We start from the raw sequence: 25,481 nt of genomic DNA, 5'->3' as shown, positions 1-25,481 counted from the left end.
TGATATCTACCCACACCACCATACTGCTCTACCTTCTGACACAACATTACTGTGCTACCTTCCCACCATTACTGCGCTACCTTCACACCATTACTACGCTACCTATCCCTCACCAGATTACTGTGCTACCCTCCCACACTACCGTACTGCTCTACCTTCCCATACCAAATTACTGCACTACCTTCCCAAACAACATTACTGCGCTACCTTCCAACACTACCGTACTGCGCTGCCTTCCCGCATCACATTACTGCGCTACCTCCCCACATCACATTAATGCGCTACCTTCCCACTCTGCACTACTTTCCCACACCACCATTCTGCACTACCTTCCCAAACTAACGTACTGCGCTATCTTCCCACACCTCCATATTGTGCTACCTTCCCACACCAGATTACTGCACAATATCACCACACCACCGCATTGCTCTATCTTCCTACACCACCATACAACTCCACCTTCCGACACCACATTACTGCGCTATCTTCCCACACCACATAACTGCACTATCTTCCCACACCACCGTACTGCTCTACCTTCTGACACCACATTACTGCGCTAACTTCCCACCATTACTGCGTTACCTTCCCACCATTACTGCGTTACCTTCCCACCATTACAGCGCTACCTTCCCTCACCACATTACTTTGCTACCTTCCCACACCACCATACTGCTCTACCTTCCCACACCATATTACTGCACTACCTTCCCACACCACATTATTGCGCTAGCTTTCCACACCACATTACTGCGCTACCTTCCAACACTACAGTACTGCGCTACCTTCCCACACTACCGTACTGCGCTACCTTCCCACACCACATTACTGCGTTATCTTCATGCACCACTTTAATGCGCTACCTTCCCACATCACATTACTGCTCTACCTACCCACACCACATTACTGCACAACCTTTCCGCACCACATTACTACTCTACGTTCCCACACACCACATTACTGCGCTACATTCCCACACCACCGCACTGCGCTACTTTTCCACACTACTGTACTGCGCAACCGTCCCACACCACATTACTGCGTTACCTTCCTACACCACCACACTGCGCTACCTTTCCACACTACCATACTGCGCAACCTTCCCACACCACATTACTGCGCTACCTTCCCACACCACATTACTGCGCTACCTTCCCACACCACATTACTGCGCTACCTTCACACACCACATTACTGCGCTACCTTCATGCACCACCATACTGTGCTACCTTCCCACACCATATTGCTGTGCTACCTTCCCACACCACTGCTCTACCTTCCCACACTACTGTACTGTGCTACCTTTCCACACCACATTACTGTGCTACCTTCCCACACCACATTACTGCGCTACCTTCCCACACCCCATTACTACGCTACCTTCTCTCACCCCACTACTGTGCTAACTTCCCACACCACCGCACTACCTTCCCACACTACTGTACTGCGCTACCTTACACACCACATTATTGCGCTACCTTCCCACACCACATTACTGCGCTACCTTCCCACACCACTGCACTGCGCTTCCTTCACACACTACCATACTGCGCAAGCTTCTCACACCACATTACTGCACTACCTTCCCACACTACTGTACTGCGCTACCTTCCCACACCACATTACTGCGCTACCTTCCCACACCACATTACTGCTCTACCTTCCCACACCACTGCACTGCGCTTCCTTCACACACTACCATACTGCGCAAGCTTCTCACACCACATTACTGCACTACCTTCCCACACTACTGTACTGCGCTACCTTCCCACACCACATTACTGTGCTACCTTCCCACCCCACATTACTGCACTACCTTCCCACACTACTGTACTGTGCTACCCTCCCACACCACATTACTGCGCTACCTTCCCACACCACATTACTGCGCTACCTTCCCACACCACTGCACTGCGCTTCCTTCACACACTACCATACTGCGCAAGCTTCTCACACCACATTACTGCACTACCTTCCCACACTACTGTACTGCGCTACCTTCCCACACCACATTACTGTGCTACCTTCCCGCCCCACATTACTGCACTACCTTCCCACACTACTGTACTGTGCTACCTTCCCACACCACATTACTGCGCTACCTTCCCACACCACATTACTGCGCTACCTTCCCACACCACTGCACTGCGCTTCCTTCACACACTACCATACTGCGCAAGCTTCTCACACCACATTACTGCACTACCTTCCCACACTACTGTACTGCGCTACCTTCCCACACCACATTACTGTGCTACCTTCCCGCCCCACATTACTGCACTACCTTCCCACACTACTGTACTGTGCTACCCTCCCACACCACATTACTGCGCTACCTTCCCACACCACATTACTGCGCTACCTTCCCACACCACTGCACTGCGCTTCCTTCACACACTACCATACTGCGCAAGCTTCTCACACCACATTACTGCACTACCTTCCCACACTACTGTACTGCGCTACCTTCCCACACCACATTACTGTGCTACCTTCCCGCCCCACATTACTGCACTACCTTCCCACACTACTGTACTGTGCTACCCTCCCACACCACATTACTGCGCTACCTTCTTACACCACGATACTGCGCTACCTTCTCATACCACATTACTGCGCTACCTTCCCACACCACTGCACTACCTTCCCACACTACTGTACTGCGCCACCTTCCCACACCACATTATTGCACTACCTTCCCACACCACATTACTGCGCTACCTTCCCACACTACTGTACTGCGCTACCTTTCCACACTACCGCACTGCGCTTCCTTCACACACACTTCCATACTATGCAACCTTCCCACACTACTGTACTGCGCTACCTACCCACACCACATCACTGTGCTACCTTCACACACCACATTACTGCACTACCTTCACACCCCACATTACTTTGCTCTACCTTCCCACACCACAGTACTGCGCTACCTTCCCACACCACATTACCGCTCTACCTTCCCACACCACTTTACTGCGCTACCTTCCCAGACCACATTACTGCGCAACCTTCCCACCCCACCACACTACCTTCCCACACTACCGTACTGCGCTACCTTCTGACACCACATTACTGCTCTACGTTCCCACACCACCGCACTGCGCTACCTTCCCACACCACATTACTGCACTACATTCCCACACCACTGCACTGTGCTACCTTCCCACAATACCGTACTGTGCTACCTTCCCACACCACTTTACTGCGCTACCTTCCCAGAAAACATTACTGCGCAACCTTCCCACCCCACCACACTACCTTCCCACACTACCGTACTGCGCTACCTTCTGACACAACATTACTGCTCTACGTTCCCACACCACCGCACTGCGCTACCTTCCCACACCACATTACTGCACTACATTCCCACACCACTGCACTGTGCTACCTTCCCACAATACCGTACTGTGCTACCTTCCCACACCACATTACTGTGCTACCTTCCCACATCACCGCACTCCACTACCTTTCCACACTACTGTACTGCGCTACCTTCCCACACCACATTACTTCGCTACCTTCACACACCACATTACTGTGCTGCCTTCCCACACTACTGTACTGCGCTACCTTCTCACACCACATCACTGTGCTACCTTCACACATCACATTACTGCGCTACCTTCACACCCCACATTTTTGTGCTCTACCTTCTCACACCACAGAACTGCGCTACCTTCTCACACCACATTACCGCTCTACCTTCCCAACACCACATTACTGCGCTACCTTCCCACACCACCACACTACCTTCCCACAAAACCGTACTGCGCTACCTTCTGACACCACTTTACTGCTCTACGTTCCCACACCACCATACTTCACTATCTTCCCACACCACATTACCGCGCTACCTTCCCACACCACATTACTGCGCTACCTTCCCACACCACCACACTACCTTCCCACACTACTGTACTGTGCTACCTTCCCACACCACATTACTGCGCTACCTTCCCACACCACATTATTGTGCTAACTTCCCACACCACCGTACTGCGCTACCTTTCCACACCACTGTACATCACTACCTTCCCACACCACATTACCATGCTACCTTCGCACACCACATTACTGCGCTACCTTCCCATACCACCGCACTACCTTCCCACACTACTGTACTGTGCTACCTTCCCACAGCACAGTACTGCGCTACTTCCCATCCGCCCCATTGTTAATCCTGCCCTGAACCTAAAGACTGTTGACCTACTGTAAGTGTGGTCGACCCAATGACCCATACCCGCCGATGGTGGGTGAACGGTGTATGTGCAGGACCCATTCTGGAAAATGTTCAGAATGGGTTCTGCATCATCACATGCAGTGCATCCTAAGCCTCAGTCTATGGGCAAACAGTGACAGGCTGATCCCTGGGGGAGTAAAGCCAATCAGGAAGCTATTGCTTTGGCTACTGATTGGCTGCCTCTACTGACATTAGTCATGTGGAGACCCGGCAGTCACATAGCACAAGTGTATGTGTAAACATACACTTGTACATGTCCGTTCTGGTCTGGGTTTACTTTTTGGTTTCTTATTTTTTAACACTGTGGATACCTGCATAGACAAAAGAAGATCAATCTACACTGGATTAGGAAAGTATACATTTTTTTTACAGGTGCAATATGGATTTCTACATGTACAAGTGGACATGAATGGCTGCGTGGGATGTAGATAAGTAAATGTAAGTGTAAGTGTACATGTATGTTTTATCAAAGTTTCACTGTTTAAGGTGTTTGTGTCTTGTCTTTATTGTAATATTTTTTTACAGTAGAACTACAGGTACCAGTGGGCCATTTAATGCTCCACATGCTGGTACTTGCGGTTCTCCAACTACCAGCATGCAGGGAGGCTTGCTAGGACCTATAGTTCCACTATGAAAGACAATATCTTATCTGATTTTGACTTAATGGCTATCTGCCCGGTACCCATCGGCAAAGGCTGATGGGGACAGCATTGGGTTTCAGCATTGGCCCTTGGGTGCCTGGAGAGGGGGACCACTTTATTGGGGGGGGGGACCCACTCCCCAAGGGCACACCGGCCAGGGCTGACTAGTTAGGAAGGGGGGGTGTAATGCCAATATAAATGTGTCCCTGCAGCTGTGGCACTATCTTCTTGACTTGTGGAGCCCAGTGCTGGTTTAAAAAATATGGGGGATTCCTACATCCTTTTCCCCGCATATTTTGGGATCCAGGACCAGTTCAAGAGCCCAGTGCTGGTTCTTAAAATACTGGGGACCCCTATGCAATTTTTCCCCAATATTTTAGAAACAGGACCAGCTCAAAGAACACGGGGCCGGTTATGCTTAGCGGGGGCCCCCACGCAAAAATAAATAAATCTGAATTTGAACTTTTTTACACACTTTACACAATGAAACCCCGCATGGATCTCACTGATCCATGCATGATTCTCCAAACACCCCAGCCAAAAGCAAGTCTATTTGAAAGTTCTATTTCTGACGAATTCCATTCTTTTGCGGCAGTGTTTGAGTATTGTCGGCATTGAGAATACAAATCCTTTGTAAATTCCCGTGTTCTATGAGGTGTATGTGAAAAACCAGCCGTGTTTGGCCGATGGTCTATATGTTTGTACATGTGTGGCCGGCCATGTACAGTAACTCAATACAAATTAGTTAAACTCTGCCGTAATTTGTGTTAAGTAAATTACAGAGATGCATTTTTTCGGCCAAAGATACAACTGCTGTCTACATTGCGTCCATTTCTGAATCAAGCCCTACATTTTTATTGCTGATTTCTAGTTACTACTTTTCATCTAAAGCTCTTTTTTAGTTGCTTGGAATGCAAACTGCTTAGGGATTATATAACTTACATAGGAAATTATTTTGCTGATAATTAATTTCCACAGTAAATACTGGTAAGATGCTTGCTAGGAACAATCGCTAGCAATAGCAAAGTATCCATGGAAATCTGTTAAACACTATTCTCATTACCTATCCTTATTCATTAATAAGTTAACTGTTAACTGCTTTACTGCTGAGCCCATTATTCACAGTTTGTGCTTGTCATTTTTTGACATCAGTATCAGTAATGTTTTGATGAAGTACAGAACCAAATTATACCTTGCTTTTTTTCAAAAGACTGAGATATCAGAAATTTCATTAAGAATTTTGCTCCTTCTAAAATGTCAAATAAAAAAATCTATCTAAAAATATTAACTTTTTTCTAGGTATGTTTTGCAAAGAAATGTTACTTCAGCACTTACCATCTTTCCATCTTTACAAAAACTGGATGTAACAGTAAGTTTTCATAAAACAAATCTGCAACCCAAGAAGTCCACCATGTTTTAAATTAGAAAACCTCCCGCAGTAAATGAAGAGACCAGTTTTATTTTAAATAAGATTGGAAGGTCTGGCCATGGAATTAATTTTTGTGTAATGTTTTAGTCATTGCCCGGTGATGAATCCTATCTAAAATAAAAGGCTGGCGCTGCTATTAACCTCTATGGGGGAAAATCAACTGTTCTGCGCACTGGTGGCCACTAGATGGTGCCCAACAGAGCAATTCAAGTGTTTCTCCATTTGAGTGCACACAGCCGCCCGCGCTGACATTACTGTTATGCTGATCCGTCATTGGGGTGGTAGCTAGTAGACAATAATTACTTAAGAAGCACATTGTTTGAAAGTGGAAAGCACAGGGGTGAATACTTATGCAAGTGGCATTTTTTTGTATATTTTTAAAAAAATCTTCAGACACTTTTGTGTGTTACTCATTCATAGCAGTTAACACAGATATGGTAAATCAAGTATTTTCGTATCACCTTAAAACATAGTTACTAGCAGAGTCGGACTGTGGCATGTAGGGCCCACTGGGGGAATACAGTGGTAGAGGCCCATGTTTAGGGGTGTGCCCAGTCTCTTTGCTTAACCAATGGTGTGAACTTTCTGCTCAGCGGTGACGTCACTTTAGGTCAACCGCAGGGCAGAAAGTTCCCACCATTTGTTACAATGGAGCGCATAGGCGCTACATTGTAACACTGCCGTGTGCCGCCTGTCAGACAGTACAGGAGCACACAGCCGATCAGGAGGGTGCTACAACGTAGCGCTCTCTGATTGGCTGAAGAAACCCACTTAGACATCAGTCAGAGTGGGTTTCTGGCATTCGGGGAAAGGAGTCCCATGTGAAAACATGGGGCCCCTTTCAGTTCGTGGCTCGGCTCTCCGTTTTGTTATTTTATTCAAGTACCTGGATTACAAATGGTTGCCCCGCGGACCCTGGGACCCTGGATCTGGTGAGTAGAATTTATTCAACAGGTACCCCTTGGATTCTACTGGAGAAGAGGACCGACCTGCGTGTGAACATAAGGTAAGTATGTATGTATGTTTGTGTGCATGTATGTAATAAATCTTTACTTTCACGGTGTGTGTGTCTTGTCTTTTTTTGGGTATTTTTTTAGTAATAGTACTACAGGTACCAGCGGGCCCGTTTTTCCGCCGCATGCTGGTACTTGTGGTTCTCCAAGTACCAGCATGCGGGGGAGGCTTGCTGGGCCTTGTAGTACTGCTACTAAAAACAATATATTTTCATTATCACAAAAGGCTATCAGCCCCCCCATCCGCAGCCCATTGGATGGGGGGGGGACAGCCTCGGGCTTCACCCCTGGCCCTTGGGAGGCTGGGGGGGGGGGATCCCTTGATTGAAGGGGTCCCCACTCCCCCAGGGTACCCCGGCCAGGGGTGACTAGTTGGATTTTTGATGCCACGGCCGCAGGGCACTATATAAAAGTGACCCCCGGCTGTGGCATTATCTGTCCAGCTAGTGGAGCCCGGTGCTGGTTTTAAAAATACGGGGGACCCCTACTCTTTTTGTCCCCCGTATTTATGGAACCAGGACCAGGCGCAGAGCCCGATGCTGGTTGCTTAAATATGGGGGAACCCCTGTCAATTTTTTCCCCATATTTCTGCAACCAGGATCGGCTCAAAGAGCCCGAGGCTGGTTATGCTTAGGAGGGGGGACCCCACGCAATTTTTTTAAATAAAATAACCACTTTCCCACCCCTTCCCACTGATATACATGCACGGATCTCATGGATCCCTGCATGCCTATACAATCACGGATTAAAAAAGCAGGTCTGTTTTTTTTTAGCACTTTTTTACGAGTTGTAATTTTTCACGGCAGTGTTTGGTTTTTTTTTTGCTTTGCACTTCTTAGTAAATTACCGAGATTCATACTTAAACAGCCGCGTTTTGACCGATGGTGTATTCATTTGTATTTTTTTTGTTGGACTTCCATAAAATTACGAATGCCCTCATCACTGCCGTGATTATTGCTTAGTAAATTACCGAGATGACACTTTGATGAAAAAACGGCATCTCGGTCAAAATCGGGACCTTAGTAAATATACCCCAATGAGTTGGTGTTTCTGTTTAGTGTTTTATATTTACCTGGAGAAAAGGTTTCATGAAGATTTCGTAACGCAAAGTCTGTCCATTGTCCATTAAGCTTTCCTTCTCCTGGAGTATAGTATGTGTTGTAGTAATCTACTGGGTTAAACTCATCGATGAAGGTCTGCTGGGTGGTGAAGGGTGTTTCCATAATGTTCTTTTCTCAGGCTGACTCAAATTATGATTCTATATATATATAAAAAAAAAATTGGATTACCATAAGATTACATTCTTAAATTAGATTTTTTTTTCTAACACAAATGGTAACATTAGTAAACAATGGCCCTGATTCGTTTTCACACAGTGGGCGATCATGTCTTAACTGCCCATGCATATGCACCGCAATTCACACGTGCGTCGGACAACAACAAAAGGCATCGCTGGTCAGCGACAGGATGGTGCGAAACATCCGATTGCATAGTGATTCCCAGGAGGAGACCGTTTGTGAGTGGTAACTGAGTGTTTATTGGGAGTGTCCGGAAAAATTCAGGCGTGCCCAAGCGTTTTCAGGGAGGGTGTCTGACATCAGCCTAATGTGATTGCACTGTAGGAGTAAGTCCTGGGCTGCGCAGAGACTACAGAAAGTGGATTTTTGCAGCTCGGTGTACACATGGGATCGCACACTTGCACAGTGAGTTTACACTCCCCCTGGAGGCAGCGACTATCTGAATGCAGGACAGCAAAGTTGGCAGCCCAGCGATCAGATCTGAATTACCCCCAATACTCACTGCACTAAATACAGTTTGCACATGGTTTTCAAATCAGTCTATAAGGGGTAGATTTACCAAAGCTAGTAACAATAAAAAGTGGAGGTGTTGCCCACAGCAATTATTTCTTTATTGAATTCTAGAAAATTGGAGATTCTGATTGGTTGCTATGGACGACATCTCCACTTACTGTATGTATTTTAGAGGCTGTAGTAAATCTGCCCGAAACTCATTAGTAAAGTGAATTTCCTGTCATATTATATATAACGATATCATCTAATTTTCCAGCATGCCTGTTATTCAAAGTAAAAGTAACTTTAGTTTAATATATTAAGGATCATTCATAAGCAAAAAACATAAAGACCTACAGTGCATTTGCATATGTGCATCTAACGGTGCATAAGAAATCATTACAGGAAACAAACTCAATGAAACCAATCCAGCTAAAGGGGATGCACCCACATGCAGGGGGATAGCATGAGCTGAGCAGGCAGAGCTTGGGGTCTGGGCGGTGGCATCACAAGCGGGGTGTGGGGGGTTTGGCCCACAACCGGATGTCATCCTCGGAAGGGGTGACACCAAAAGTGCTGGCACTTGGCTCCTGTCACAAATGAAGAGCTGGTACTGCACACAGCCCAGAATGCGGGGGCAGCCAGCATCTCTGGGGATGCTGGACATGAACCCGAAGTGAAGAAATGGAGAATGTAATTCTTGCAACTGATCAGTTCTTCTAGAATAGTAAGAAACCTTAAAATATCAATCTTCCAATCACATACTGTAGCTTATTTGTATTTTAGAATGATTCAGACCTCCCAATTGGCAGGATTCCGCGCCCCTGTCCTTCTCCGGAGAAGCAGCAGAGATGAAGCAGACCAGCCAGACTACAGACTGTAATGTAGGTGGCTTTCAGTCAATGACACTTAATTTTTTGAGCAAAGTATGGGGTGAGGCCTACATGTGCTCTGGGAACCATAGCCCACTTCTGCTTACATGTGCAGGCAGGGCCGGACTGGCCATCTGGCACTTCTGGCACATGCCAGAAGGGCCAATGGGCAGGTGGGCTGGTCTGGTCCCTTAGAGAGCTGGGAAAGCCGCGCACAGCGCAGCCTCCGGCTCTCCGGTTGAGCCTCCACCACTGGACTCCATGGAAATGACGGCGTGCAGCGCCTCCACGCCCCAGACTTGCTGCGTGCCCCCACAAGCATTGCCATGGTAATGTGGGCATGCCACAATTCCACAGCCCCATGACTTGCGGCACGCCCCCATATTACGTGACAGTGCTTCCCCCTCCCCTCCGTTCACTAGTGCCCGGGCCAAAATGGAGGCCCAGTCCGTCACTGTGTGCAGTTCTCTGCATACTCTGTCAAAGGGGCAAGAAGGAAACATATCGCTACAATGGTCAGCCTCTCTTTACAATTTTAAGATTTTCTTCTTAAAAACTGCTCAATATTGGCTTATGTATGTTTTTGAATTCCATATAAATGAGGTGGCATCAGGACAAGTCTGTCACTATTGTTTTGTTTTTGTTATTAAATAGGGGCAAATGGCATCATTTAGACCTCTTTGTGGTGAGGAGATCAGAAATGCCTCTTTAATTAACTTGGCCCACTCCCATCAAACTTATGTTTCCATTTAAATAATACTGCCCTGCAAAGTTTAATGTAGTTTGGCTAGTTCAGTGCAAGTCTGAAGTTCCTTTTTGCTTCTAGACTGCATTTAACAAGGGTTACTACCCTGATGATCTATGCTCTTAGCTGTAATTAGTAGTTGCATGATGACACAGAAGAAGATTTGTGCTTCAGTTTAGCACTTTTGTATTTCATTAATGACCCATACTGAGTTATTATAAAACTATGGACCAACCATACTAGTACAATGTAACAATACAGTACATATAGTGATACTTTTGTTCTGCTGGTACTCAGCAGTACAGACACCATTTTCATGATATTAAACATAATTTTTATACAGTTACTAGCTTTGAAAACAAGAAAAAAGCCATTAAATCATACAAAAAAAGGGATTTAATACCTAGCGGTAATTCTTTTTCTCATAGTTTAGGGGATACTGGGATGACATTTAGTTCCTGCGGTATAGATTTGGTCCAAAGGAGCATAGCACTTTAAGAAAACATTAGTGTGTGCTGGCTCCCCCCTCTATGCCCCTCTTAGCAGATTCAGTCTAGGAAACTGTGCCCGAGGAGACGGACATACATTGAGAGAAGGATATATACATAAACAGTGGTGAGGTAATGAACCAACACACAACAATAATAAAGATAGCAGAGCAAACCAGAACAGAACAGAGGAAAGCAACGCTAACTACAACAAGGATAGCAATGCAATCCAGCAGGAACAGGGACAGCAACAGCAGTGCAAAACCAGGACACTTACAACCAGGTAAGCAGGAACACGAAGCACTGAAGCGGGCGCCCAGTATCCCCTACGGACTAGGAGAAAAGGAATTACCAGTAGGAATTAAATTCCTATTTTTTCTTACTTCCTAGGGGATACTGGGATGACATTTAGTACCATGGGGAAGTCCCAAAGCTCCCAGAATGGGTGGGAAAGTGCTGAGACCCCTGCAAAACCGCTTGACCAAACTGAAGGTCATCTTTGGCCAAGATATCGAACCTATAGAACTTCACAAATGTGTTTGAGCCAGATCATGTAGCAGCTCAGCACAACTGAAAGTCTGAGACACCCCGGGCAGCCGCCCAGGAAGAATCCACCGACCATGTGGAGTGGGCCTGCATAGAAGTCGGCAAAGGCAAAGCTGCCGAAAAATACGCTTGTTTAACGGTCAATCTGAGCCATCGAGCAATGGACTGCTTAGAAGCAGGACATCCAATTTTGGTAGCGTCGTAAAGGACAAACAGCGAGTCAGACTTCCTGTGATGAGCGGTCCTCTTGACGTTAATCTTCAAAGCTCTCACAACGTCCAAGGACTTCTGAGCAACCGATGTGTCAGACAGTATTGGAACCATAATAGGTTGATTAATGTGAAAAGCAGAAACAACTTTCTGCAAAAACTGCAGGCGAGTTCTGAGCTCCGCCCTATCCTTGTGAAAAATCAAATAAGGGCTCTTACAGGATAAGGCCCCCAATTCTGACACACATCTTGCAGAGGCAAAAGCCAGTAACATGACAGTCTTCCAAGTTAGATACTTCAAATCCACCCTTTGTAAGGGTTCAAACAAGTCCGACTGGAGAAAGTTCAATACCACATTGAGATCCCACGGATGGGAGGGACAAAGGGTGCTTGAATGTGAAGAACACCTTTCAGGAAGGTTTGTACTTTTGGAAGCACTGGCAGCTGTTTCTGGAAGAAGATGGAGAGAGCCGAAATCTGAACTTTGATGGAACCTAACCACAGGCCCATATCCACGCCTGCTTGCAGATATAGCAGAAAACTGGCAAGTGGAAATTCCACAGGAGAATATCTTTTACCCTCACACCAAGAAACATATTTCTTCCAGATTCGGTGGTAATGTTTTGACGTCACCACCTTTCGGGCCTGAACCATAGTTGAAATAACCTTGGAGGGAAGACCTTTTCTGGCTAGAATCTCCATCTCAATCTCCAAGCTGTCAAACATAGCCACAGTAAGTCTGGATAGACGAACGGCCCTTGTTGAAGAAGGGCCTTGAGGATCAGCAGAGGCCAGGGAGCCAGTAGGAGGCCAGAGACATGGCCAGTAGGTCCACATACCAAGCCTGTTAAGGCCATTTTGGGGCAATTAGAATTGCCTGAATGCTTCCCTTGTGAGTCTTTTTAGAACTCTTTGAATTAGAGGGATTGGAGGAAACAGGTACACGAACTGGTAAGGTCACGGTGCCGTCAGAGAGTCACAGCTGCCGCTTGAGAATCCCTCATTCTGAAACAGTAACGATGAAGCTTTGTGTTGAGATGAGAAGCCATCAGATATATCTGCAGACAGCCCCACCTGTGAACCAGTTTTTGAAACACCTGAGGGTGAAGGCCCCATTCCCCTTGATGGAGGTCATGCCTGCTGAGGAAGTTTGCTTCCCAGTTGTCCACTCCTGGAATGAATACGGCCGAGATGGCTCTTGCGTTTGCTTCCACCCAGAGGAGTATCCTTGACACCTCCTGCATTGCGGCCCTGCTTCTTGTTCCTCCTTGTCGGTTTATGTAAACCACTGCACTGACTGCACTTGAATGGCCTGATTTCGGAGAAGATAGGAGGCCTGCAGAAGAGCAGGGACATTGGTTGGAAGGGAAGATTCCAGACTCGACCATCGTCCTTGAAACTGAGCTCCCTGGTCACAGCCCCCCAACACCGGAGGTTGGTATCCATAGTCAGCAGGACCAAGATTGGGTACTGAAGCTCCGACCCTCCACAAGGTGAGAGACCTGGAGCCACCATAACAGGGAGATCCGTGCATTTGGCGACAGGGTTATACATTGGTGCATCTGCAGATGAAACCCTGACCACTTGTCCAGGAGATCCAGCTGGAACGGGTGGGCATGGAATCTGCCGCACTGGATCACCTCATAGGAGTGGACCATAGCCTGGATTGCCAAGGCCTTGTCCATGGGCAGGAATACCTTTTGAGCAACCATGTCCAGTATCATGCCTAGGAACTGAATTCTCTGAGATAGTTCCAGATGAGACTTTTGGAAATTTAGGATCCACACAAGGTCTGTTAGAAGGTGAGCAGCCAAGTTGATACTGTGCCGCAGACTCTCCCTGGACACCGCATTTATCAGGAGATTGTCCAAGTAGGGGACTATGTTGACTCCCATCATGCGCAGTTGCAGCATCATCTCCGCCCTGACCTTTGTGAACACCCTTGGAGCTGTGGAGAGACCAAATGGTAAGGCCTGAAACTGGTAGTGATGGTCCAGTATGGTGAACTGGAGGTAAGCCTCATGAGGAGGCCATATTGGGACATGTAAATATGCATCCTTGATATCCAGGGTTACCAGAAACTCCCCCTCCTCCAGACCGGAGATCACAGCCCTTAGGGATTCCATCTTGAATTTGAACACACGAAGATACGGGTTCAGAGACGTGAGATTCAAGATAGGCCGTACCAAGCTGTCCAGCTTCCGAACTGCAAAGAGACTTGAGTAAAATCCCTTTGTGTGCAGCGGAGAATGTAATGGAACAATAACTCCTGTTGAAAGCAGTTTTTGAATGGCTTCTTGCAAGGTAACTGCTAAGACTGACTTGAAGTACAGTTGAGGGACAGTTCTTTAAATTCCAGCCGGTATCCTCGGGATATGAGATCCCTCACCCAAGGATCCAGACAGGAATTTGCCCACACACAGGCGAAGTGTTGAAGGCGTGCACCTACGGGACTTACCTCGACTTCCTCTAGCAGCATTGTGGGGACCTCTGGCTCTGCCTCTGAATCTGGCCACATGAAAGGACTGCACAGAGGGCCCAGGATAGGGACGTCTAGCAGGAGGCGCAGCAGACAGCAGATACGTAGACTTACCCACCGTAGCCTGAGAAATCTACTTGTTCAGTTCTTCCCCGAACAAGGCCTCTCCTGTAAAAGGAAGATTCACCACACCTTTTTTGGAGTGAGCATCTACTGACCATTGTCGCAGCCACAGAGCCCTGTGAGCTGAGACCGCCATGACCTTGGCACAGCCAGTGATGAGACATAACTCTTTAATGGCCTCACTCATAAAATTAGCAGCACCTTGGATATGATGCAGTAGTGTGATGATCTCATCAAGAGGTAGGGATTCCAACCACTCTATTATATTATCAGACCATTTTACCATGGCCCTAGAAATCCAGCTGCAAGCTATAGTGGGCCTTTGATCTACGTCTACCGCTGTATAAAGTGATTTGAGAGTAGTCTCAATTTTGTGGTCAGCTGGATCTTTGAGAGAGATAGCCCCAGGTACTGGTAGCACAATTTTGCGTGATAGCCTGGACACTGAAGTATCCACTGACGAGGCATTTTCCCACACTTTCCTATCCTCAGGTGGAAAAGGAAAGGAATTTAGTAACCGTTTTGGAGTTTGAAAGTTCTTGTCAGGATTGACCCACGCCTCTTAAGAGAGGGAGTTAAATTCCTTTGATATAGAAAGGCAGCAGAGGATTTTGGTTTCACATTAAAATACAATTCCTCTTTTTGTTCTGTCTCCACGGGCCTAATTCTGAGTTGATCGCAGCAGCAACTTTGTTAGCAGTTGGGCAAAACCAGGGCCCTCATTCCGAGTTGTTCGCTCGCTAGCTGCTTTTAGCAGCTTTGCACACGCTAAGCCGCCACCTACTGGGAGTGAATCTTAGCTTTGCAGAATTGCGAACGAAAGATTAGCAGAATTGTGAATAGAAATTTCTTTGCAGTTTCTGAGTAGCTCGAGACTTACTCTGCCACTGCGATCAGTTCAGTCAAATTCATTCCTGGTTTGACGTCACAAACACACCCAGCGTTCGCCCAGACACTCCCCCGTTTCTCCAGCCACTCCCGCGTTTTTCCCAGAAACGGCGGCGTTTTTTCACACACACCCATAAAACGGCCAGTTTCCGCCCAGAAACACCCACTTCCTGTCAATCACACTACGATCACCAGAACGAAGAAATTTCTTCGTTAAGCCGTGAGTAAAATACCAAACTTATTTGCAAATTTACTTGGCGTAGACGCACTGCGAACATTGCACATGCGCAGTTTGCGACAAATCGCACCGTTGCGAAAAAAAACTAACGAGCGAACAACTCGGAATGAGGGCCCATGTGCACTGCATAACATGTGCAGAGAGAGTTAGATTTGGATGGGGTGTACTCAAACTGAAATCTAAATTGCAGTGTAAAAATAAAGCAGCCAGTATTTACCCTGCACAGAAACAATATAACCCACTCAAATCTAACTCTCTCTGCAAATGTTATATCTGTCACACCTGCAGTGCACATGGTTTTGCCCAATTGCTAACAAAAATCCTGCTGCGATCAACTTGGAATTACCCCTTATATTTTTCTTTTTGCACTTATACCTGAATAAACACCTGATAATGTATTATGGGGGTCATTCCGAGTTGATCGCTAGCTGCTTTCATTCGCAGCGTGGCGATTAGGTGAAATAGCGCCATTTCTGTGCATGCGTATGGTGCGCAGTGCGCACGCGCGACGTACTTTCACACAAAACTATGCAGTTTCACACAAGGTCTAGCAACGCTTTTTAGTCCCACTGCTGAGCGGTGAGTGATTGACAGGAAAGGGGCGTTTCTGGGTGGCAACTGACCGTTTTCCGGGAGTGTGCTGAAAAACACAGGCGTGTCAGGTAAAAACGCAGACGTGCCTGGGGAAACGGGGGAGTGGCTGGCCGAATGCAGGGCGTGTTTGTGACGTCAAAACAGGAACTAAACAGTCTGAGGTGATCGCTAGCTAGGAGTAAGTCTCGAGCTACTCTGAAACTGCACAATCTTTTTTTTGTAGCAGTTCTGCTAACCTTTCGTTGGCACTTCTGCTAAGCTAAGATACACTCCCAGAGGGCGGCTGCTTAGTGTTTGCCCTGCTGCTAAAAGCAGCTAGCGAGCGATCAACTCGGAATGAGGGCCTATATCACCATCCGTTAGTGTAAATAGATGTTAGGTAAAGTCAGTATTCAGTAGCGGAGACACTCGGGGTAATTCAGACCTGATTGTAGCAGCAAATTTGTTAGCAGTTGGGCAAAACCATGGGGGTCATTCCGAGTTGTTCGCTCCGTAAAAATCTTCGCATCGCAGCGATTTTCCGCTTAATGCGCATGCGCAATGTCCGCACTGCGACTGCGCCAAGTAAATTTGCTATGCAGTTAGGAATTTTACTCACGGCTTTTTCATCGTTCTGGCGATCGTAATGTGATTGACAGGAAATGGGTGTTACTGGGCGGAAACAGGACGTTTTATGGGCGTGTGGGAAAAAACGCTACCGTTTCCGGAAAAAACGCAGGAGTGGCCGGAGAAACGGGGGAGTGTCTGGGCGAACGCTGGGTGTGTTTGTGACGTCAAACCAGGAACGACAAGCACTGAAATGACGCAGATGCCGAGTAAGTCTGGAGCTACTCAGAAACTTCTACGAGGTGTGTAATCGCAATATTGCGAATACATCGTTCGCAATTTTAAGATGCTAAGATTCACTCCCAGTAGGCGGCGGCTTAGCATGAGCAAATCTACTAAAATCCGCTTGCGAGCGAAGAACTCGGAATGACCCCCCATGGGGGTAATTCAGAGTTGATCGCAGCAGCAAATTTGTTAGCAGTTGGGCAAAACCATGGGGGTCATTCCCAGTTGTTCGCTCGTTGCCGATTTTCGCAACGGAGCGATTAAGGCGAAAATGCGCTTGCGCATGGTAGTATTTTAGCACAAAACTTAGTAGATTTACTCACGTCCGACCGAAGAATTTCCATCGTTGAAGTGATCGGAGTGTGATTGACAGGAAGTGGGTGTTTCTGGAAACTGACCGTTTTCTGGGAGTGTGCGGAAAAACGCAGGCGTGCCACGATAAAACGCGGAAGTGCCTGGAGAAACGGTGGAGTGGCTGGCCGAACGCAGGGCGTGTTTGTGACGTCAAACTAGGAACGAAACGGGCTGAGCTGATCGCAGTGTAGGAGTAAGTCTCGAGCTACTCAGAAACTGCTAAGAAATTTCTATTCGCAATTCTGCTAATCTTTTGTTCGCAATTCTGCTAAGCTAAGATTCACTCCCAGAGGGCGGCGGCCTAGCGTGTGCAATGCTGCTAAAATCTGCTAGCGAGCGAACAACTCGGAATGACCCCCCATGTGTACTGCAAGGGGGAGGGGGGGCAGATATAACATGTGCAGAGAGAGTTAGATTTGAGTGGGGTGTATTCAATCTGTAATCTAAATTGCTGTGTAAAAATAAAGCAGCCAGTATTTACTCCGCACAGAAATAAAATAACCCACCCAAATCTAACTCTCTCTGCACATGTTATATCTGCCCCACCTGCAGTGCACATGGGGGTTCTTCCGACCTGATTGCACTCAGGCTATTTTTAGCACTGCTGCGATCAGGTAGTCGCCACCCAGAGCCGGATTAAGAGGGGGGCCCCGGGGATAAGTACCCCGGGCCCCCTTTTTTAAAAGGGCCCCCCGCCGCCGCCGCAGATCGGATCTCTGTTCCGATCAGCGATATTGCGCTGCGCTCCCGGGAGCCAGCGCCACACGCAGCGGCAGGGCAGTTCAGCAACTGCTGTCCCTGGCGGCTCCGGCGGCTCCCGCTCCACTGAAGGCTGGCGCCGAGCGGCCGCGGCCGGCGCACACATATAGTCAGTGCTTCTAATGGAAGGACAGCTGAGTGACGGCTCAGCTGTCCAATAATGTGAGGAGAAGCAGCCTGCGGCTCAGTGATTGGCTGGGCGCGCAGGCTGCAGGGAAGGAGGACAGCGCGGAGGGAGAATCTAGATGCTACAAGGGAGCAGCAGGCACCCATTTTCTGGCAGCTCTCCCATTCTACCTGTACAAAAACGTATGGCTCTATTTATTACATTGTCTACTGGGTTTTAATAAATATATATATATATATATATATATATATGTGCATATATACATATGTGTGTATATATATATATATATATATATATATACACACACATATGTATGTATATATATAGATATATACACAACAAATCTGAGGGCGCTAATGACTTCTTAATCTATTACAGACAGTCACAATAATTTAAAAAATGTATTCATAAAACACAATGTTATCTCCATTTCATAGTGTCAATAACATTATCATCATACAGGATGGATATTCAATCTGACATATATAGATTTCAATATACACCAATTAGGTTAGATCAAATACGAAACCCAATTCCAATATACACCAATTAGGTTTAATCAGATGTAGAACCCGACGCGTTTCGTCCCTTAGGACTTCCTCAGGGGTATTAGATCAAAAAATGTCGGAGGCTAATAACTCCAGACGAAATCCATATTTATAAGATCAAGATAAGCCTACACCAATATTAGACCAATCAGACTCATAGACTGATACCGAAGTGACTATTCCTTTGACTATTATTTATAAGAATGGTCAAAAAGAATGGAGTAGGTCTATACGTTTATATCAGACCCATGTACTGTGTGTTTTTACGCAACACTGGATAGATAAAAATTTGTTGGCCTCAAATCATGTAGTTTGAGTGCTTCAATGCTGCCACCTCTCTCAAAATCCAGTGAATGACCTAGGTCATATGGGCTACCTGGCAGTGACCTCATACCAAGTTAAGTTAAAATTGTTTTACATTTTTAACATATATTTTAACTGGTATTTATAGCATTGTGTTTATTGTTTTTAATCCCATTTTTTAAGAATTGTTGCTGCTTAAATTTTAGTAATTGCATATAACTATTGTCTGTTTTAGTGTTTAAATAAATATCTCTCTTTTTTAAATTCATTTTTGATCTGGTTACTCATTTTAGATACATTTTTTAGATCCACATTTACTGAACTATTTTAAGACACCGACGGTCGCTATATCCCCCACCCCCCTGTGTGTATTATATATATAGGTATGTAAATGTGTGTGTATATGTATATATATATATGTGTGTGTGTTTACATATCTACAGTATATATATATATATATATATATTAGTGATGAGTGGGTTCGGTTTCTCGGAAACCGAACCCCCCCGAACTTCACCCTTTTTACACAGGTCCGAGCCATACTCGGATTCTCCCGTATGGCTCGGTTAACCCGAGCGCGCCCGAACGTCATCATCCCGCTGTCGGATTCTCGCGAGATTCGAATTCTATATAAGCAGCCGCGCGTCGCCGCCATTTTCACTCGTGCATTGGAAATGTTAGGGAGAGGACGTGGCTGGCGTCCTCTCCGTTATTGTTGAACTTGATTGTGCTTTATTGCTTAATTGTGGGGAGGACTGGGGAGCAGCTGTATAATATAGGAGGAGTACAGTGCAGAGTTTTGCTGATCAGTGACCACCAGTTTTATCCATTCTCTGCCTGAAAAAAACGCTCCTTATCTGTGCTCAGTGTGCTGCATATATCTGTGCTCACACTGCTTAATTGTGGGGACTGGGGAGCAGCTGTATTATATAGCAGGAGTACAGTGCAGAGTTTTGCTGACAGTGACCACCAGTATACGTTGTCTGCCTGAAAAACACTCCATATCTGTGCTCAGTGTGCTGCTTTATTGTGGGGACTGGGGACCACCAGTATAATATTACTGTATATAGGAGGAGTACAGTGCAGAGTTTTGCTGACCACTGACCACCAGTATATAATATATAGCATTACGGTACAGTAGGCCACTGCTGTACCTACCTCTGTGTCGTCAAGTATACTATCCATCTACATTCTATACCTGTGGTGCATTTCAGTTGTGCAGTTTGCTGACACAGTGACCACCAGTATATATAGCAGTACGGTACGGAAGGCCACTGCTGTACCTACCTCTGTGTCGTCATTAAGTATACTATCCATCTACATTCTATACCTGTGGTGCATTTTAGTTTTGCAGTTTGCTGACACAGTGACCACCAGTGTAAATAGCAGCACAGTACAGAAGGCCACTGCTGTACCTACCTCTGTGTCATCATTAAGTATACTATCCATCTACATTCTATACCTGTGGTGCATTTTAGTTTTGCAGTTTGCTGACACAGTGACCACCAGTATATATAGCAGTACGGTACGGAAGGCCACTGCTGTACCTACCTCTGTGTCGTCATTAAGTATACTATCCATCTACATTCTATACCTGTGGTGCATTTTAGTTTTGCAGTTTGCTGACAAAGTGACCACCAGTATATATAGCAGTACGGTACGGAAGGCCACTGCTGTACCTACCTCTGTGTCGTCATTAAGTATACTATCCATCTACATTCTATACCTGTGGTGCATTTTAGTTTTGCAGTTTGCTGACACAGTGACCACCAGTATATATAGCAGTACGGTACGGAAGGCCACTGCTGTACCTACCTCTGTGTCGTCATTAAGTATACTATCCATCTACATTCTATACCTGTGGTGCATTTTAGTTTTGCAGTTTGCTGACACAGTGACCACCAGTATATATAGCAGTACGGTACGGAAGGCCACTGCTGTACCTACCTCTGTGTCGTCATTAAGTATACTATCCATCTACATTCTATACCTGTGGTGCATTTTAGTTTTGCAGTTTGTTGACACAGTGACCACCAGTATATATAGCAGTACGGTACAGAAGGCCACTGCTGTACCTACCTCTGTGTCGTCATTAAGTATACTATCCATCTACATTCTATACCTGTGGTTCATTTTAGTTTTGCAGTTTGCTGACACAGTGACCACCAGTATATATAGCAGTACGGTACAGAAGGCCACTGCTGTACCTACCTCTGTGTCGTCATTAAGTATACTATCCATCTACATTCTATACCTGTGGTGCATTTTAGTTTTGCAGTTTGCTGACACAGTGACCACCAGTATATATAGCAGTACGGTACGGACGGCCACTGCTGTACCTACCTCTGTGTCGTCATTAAGTATACTATCTATCTACATTCTATACCTGTGGTGCATTTTAGTTGTGCAGTTTGCTGACACAGTGACCACCAGTATATATAGCAGTACGGTACAGAAGGCCACTGCTGTACCTACCTCTGTGTCGTCATTAAGTATACTATCCATCTACATTCTATACCTGTGGTTCATTTTAGTTTTGCAGTTTGCTGACACAGTGACCACCAGTATATATAGCAGTACGGTACAGAAGGCCACTCCTGTACCTACCTCTGTGTCGTCATTAAGTATACTATCCATCTACATTCTATACCTGTGGTTCATTTTAGTTTTGCAGTTTGCTGACACAGTGACCACCAGTATATATAGCAGTACGGTACGGACGGCCACTGCTGTACCTACCTCTGTGTCGTCATTAAGTATACTATCTATCTACATTCTATACCTGTGGTGCATTTTAGTTGTGCAGTTTGCTGACACAGTGACCACCAGTATATATAGCAGTACGGTACGGAAGGCCACTCCTGTACCTACCTCTGTGTCGTCATTTAGTATACTATCCATCTACATTCTATACCTGTGGTGCATTTTAGTTGTGCAGTTTGCTGACACAGTGACCACCAGTATATATAGCAGTACGGTACGGAAGGCCACTCCTGTACCTACCTCTGTGTCGTCATTTAGTATACTATCCATCTACATTCTATACCTGTGGTGCATTTTAGTTTTGCAGTTTGCTGACAGTGACCACCAGTATATATAGCAGTACGGTACGGAAGGCCACTGCTGTACCTACCTCTGTGTCGTCATTAAGTATACTATCCATCTACATTCTATACCTGTGGTGCATTTTAGTTGTGCGCAGTATATATAGTAGTAGGCCATTGCTATTGATACTGGCATATAATTCCACACATTAAAAAATGGAGAACAAAAATGTGGAGGTTAAAATAGGGAAAGATCAAGATCCACTTCCACCTCGTGCTGAAGCTGCTGCCACTAGTCATGGCCGAGACGATGCAATGCCATCAACGTCGTCTGCCAAAGCCGATGCCCAATGTCATAGTAGAGAGCATGTAAAATCCAAAAAACAAAAGTTCAGTAAAATGACCCAAAAATAAAAATTGAAAGCGTCTGATGAGAAGCGTAAACTTGCCAATATGCCATTTACGGCACGGAGTGGCAAGGAACGGCTGAGGCCCTGGCCTATGTTCATGGCTAGTGGTTCAGATTCACATGAGGATGGAAGCACTCATCCTCTCGCTAGAAAACTGCAGTGCCACTCCTAGATGGGCCAGGTGTTTGTGTCGGCTACTTGGGTCGCTTAGCTTAGTCACACAGGTACCTCATTGCACCTCTTTTTTTCTTTGCATCATGTGCTGTTTGGGGACAATTTTTTTGAAGTGCCATCCTGTCTGACACTGCAGTGCCACTCCTAGATGGGCCAGGTGTTTGTGTCGGCCACTTGTGTCGCTTAGCTTAGTCACACAGCGACCTTGGTGCGCCTCTTTTTTTCTTTGCATCATGTGCTGTTTAGGGACTATTTTTTTGAAGTGCCATCCTGCCTGACACTGCAGTGCCACTCCTAGATGGGCCAGGTGTTTGTGTCGGCCACTTGTGTCGCTTAGCTTAGCCATCCAGCGACCTCGGTGCAAATTTTAGGACTAAAAATAATATTGTGAGGTGTGAGGTGTTCAGAATAGACTGGAAATGAGTGGAAATTATGGTTATTGAGGTTAGTAATACTATGGGATCAAAATTACCCCCAAATTCTATGATTTAAGCTGTTTTTTAGGGTTTTTTGAAAAAAACACCTGAATCCGACAAAAATTTTTCGGTGAGGTTTTGCCAAAACGCGTCCGAATTCAAAACACGGCGCGGAACCGAATCCAAAACCAAAGCACAAAACCCGAAAAATGTCAGGTGCACATCACTAATATATATAGGCATGTGCATATATATATGTATGTATAGACATATTTATCATAGGCGTGCGCACGGGGGGTGCCTGGTGCACACAGGCACCCCCTAATGTCCAGCAAACGCCTGTAGCTGACTCATTGCCGAGTGTGCAGTTCTATTCCTGACTGTGACTGCACTGTACGCCCGCCCACGCTTTACGCCTGCCGGCACTGACAGCCCGCTCTCTACGGCCGTCCGCCTGCACAGACTTCCCACGCACAGAGACCTTCCGCTCTCTACGGCCGCTCGCTACGCCCGCCCACACCCGCTCTCTACACCCGCGCCCGTCATCCACGCTGACCCTTTCCTGTCTACACTCGCCCTCTATGCCCGGTCAGCAGGACCGGTGACAGACATGCTGCTGCAGGGACAGTAGAGTGTACATTTGTCAGCAGCACCTGCTACCGGAACCCACATGTGAACAGGACTGCACCCACAAGTAATGTATAATGTGTGTTATATAATGTATTTGGAGGGGCACTATGTGTCACATAATGTGTTTGGGGGAACAGTGTATTATATAATGTGTTTGGGGGGTACTATGGGGTCTCTTCAGGCCAGGCCGCAGCTGCTCATTCGCACGTGGCGTAATGTGAATTTTGCCTCATACCGTGTGACGTAATGTTAATTTTATCTCATAAAGCGTGGTGTAATGTAAATTTTGTCTCCTACTGTGTGGCGTAATGTGAATTGCGGCTCTTACAGTGTGGTGTTATGTGAGTTGTGGCTCATACAGTGTAGCGTAATGTGAATTGTGGCTCATACAGTGTGGTGTAATGTGAATTGCGGCTCATACAGTGTGGTGTAATGTGAATTGCGGCTCATACAGTGTGGTGTAATGTGAATTGTGGCTCATACAGTGTGGCGTAATGTGAATTTTGGCTCATACCGCATGGCGTAATGTAAATTTCAGCTCATACCGTGTGACGTAATGTGATTATCTCTTGGTGTGTGGCAGAATTTACATTTTGGCTCATACAGTGTGGCATAATGTGAATTTTATCTCATACTGTCTGGCGTAATGTAAATTTTGGCTCATACCATGTTACATAATGTGAATTTTGGCTTATACCATGTGACGTAATGTGAATTTTGGCTCATACCATGTTACATAATGTGAATTTTGGCTTATGCCATGTGATCTAATGTGAATTTTAGCTTATATCATGTGGTGAAATGTTCATTTTGACTCATACTGTGTGGTGTAATGTGAATTTTACACCAAGGCCCACCACTCTCTAGTTCAGCCACTAGGTCAAGGATAGGTTGGGGAAGTGTAAGCAGCGATAGGGTGCAGCGGCAGCTAGGACTCAGGGTTATGCCGTAGCAGACAGTCTGTACTGTCCAGTGGTCTCATCATTATGTTTCATTTTATTTCTCTGGGGTGTATTATATTTACTTGTATTATTAGGAACTAGGGAGAAATTAGATTACGCCATGTAATTTTACCGATAGAATGTAAAATAGTGCTAGACACGCCCAAAAGGCGGTGCGAGACACGCTGAAAAGGTGGTTCACACCATAGCAACATTTTGAAAGGGCCCCTGTTCCAATGCTGTAGAGAGACACCTCTCCTCAGCAGTTGGCAATTTTATGACCTATAATTGCATAGTAGTGACTCAGTTAATTTTATACCCCATAGTTTGTTTTATGAACCATAGTAGTTCCTTAGTTCATATTATGTCTTATTGTAGAGCTGCCAGTACACATTATACCACACAGTACCCCCAATTCATATTATGACATACAGTGTCCCCAGTTCATATTATGCCACATTATAGTGCCCCTTTATAACATTCACTACACACGCATCTATTTACGCTGGACAGTGGCTCGGACCCAATTGCTTAGTAGGCAAATCTGGGAATTTGGTATGCAACTATATAACCTGGTTCAGGACTCCCTAGGCCTCTGGACCCAATAGCAATTGCACCTCTTGAAACCACTATAGCTAACCACATG

At 46.0% G+C, this 25,481-nt stretch overlaps 1 protein-coding gene across 1 annotated transcript in view; it reads right to left on the bottom strand.

Annotated features, from left to right (window-relative positions):
• Positions 1–8,580, bottom strand: part of LOC134965491 (indolethylamine N-methyltransferase-like) — a 78,639-nt gene extending 70,059 nt beyond the window's left edge. Inside the window, exon 1 of the mRNA XM_063941896.1 lies at positions 8,399–8,580. Within this exon, the coding sequence (XP_063797966.1) occupies positions 8,399–8,549 (151 nt within the window). The 5' untranslated portion in view covers positions 8,550–8,580. The remainder of the gene's footprint in view (positions 1–8,398) is intronic.
• Positions 8,581–25,481: the final 16,901 nt, after the last annotated feature.

Source organism: Pseudophryne corroboree, chromosome 10 (assembly GCF_028390025.1).
Source record: "Pseudophryne corroboree isolate aPseCor3 chromosome 10, aPseCor3.hap2, whole genome shotgun sequence".
Taxonomy (NCBI): domain Eukaryota; kingdom Metazoa; phylum Chordata; class Amphibia; order Anura; family Myobatrachidae; genus Pseudophryne; species Pseudophryne corroboree.
This window is presented reverse-complemented; position numbering and strand designations above follow the sequence as displayed.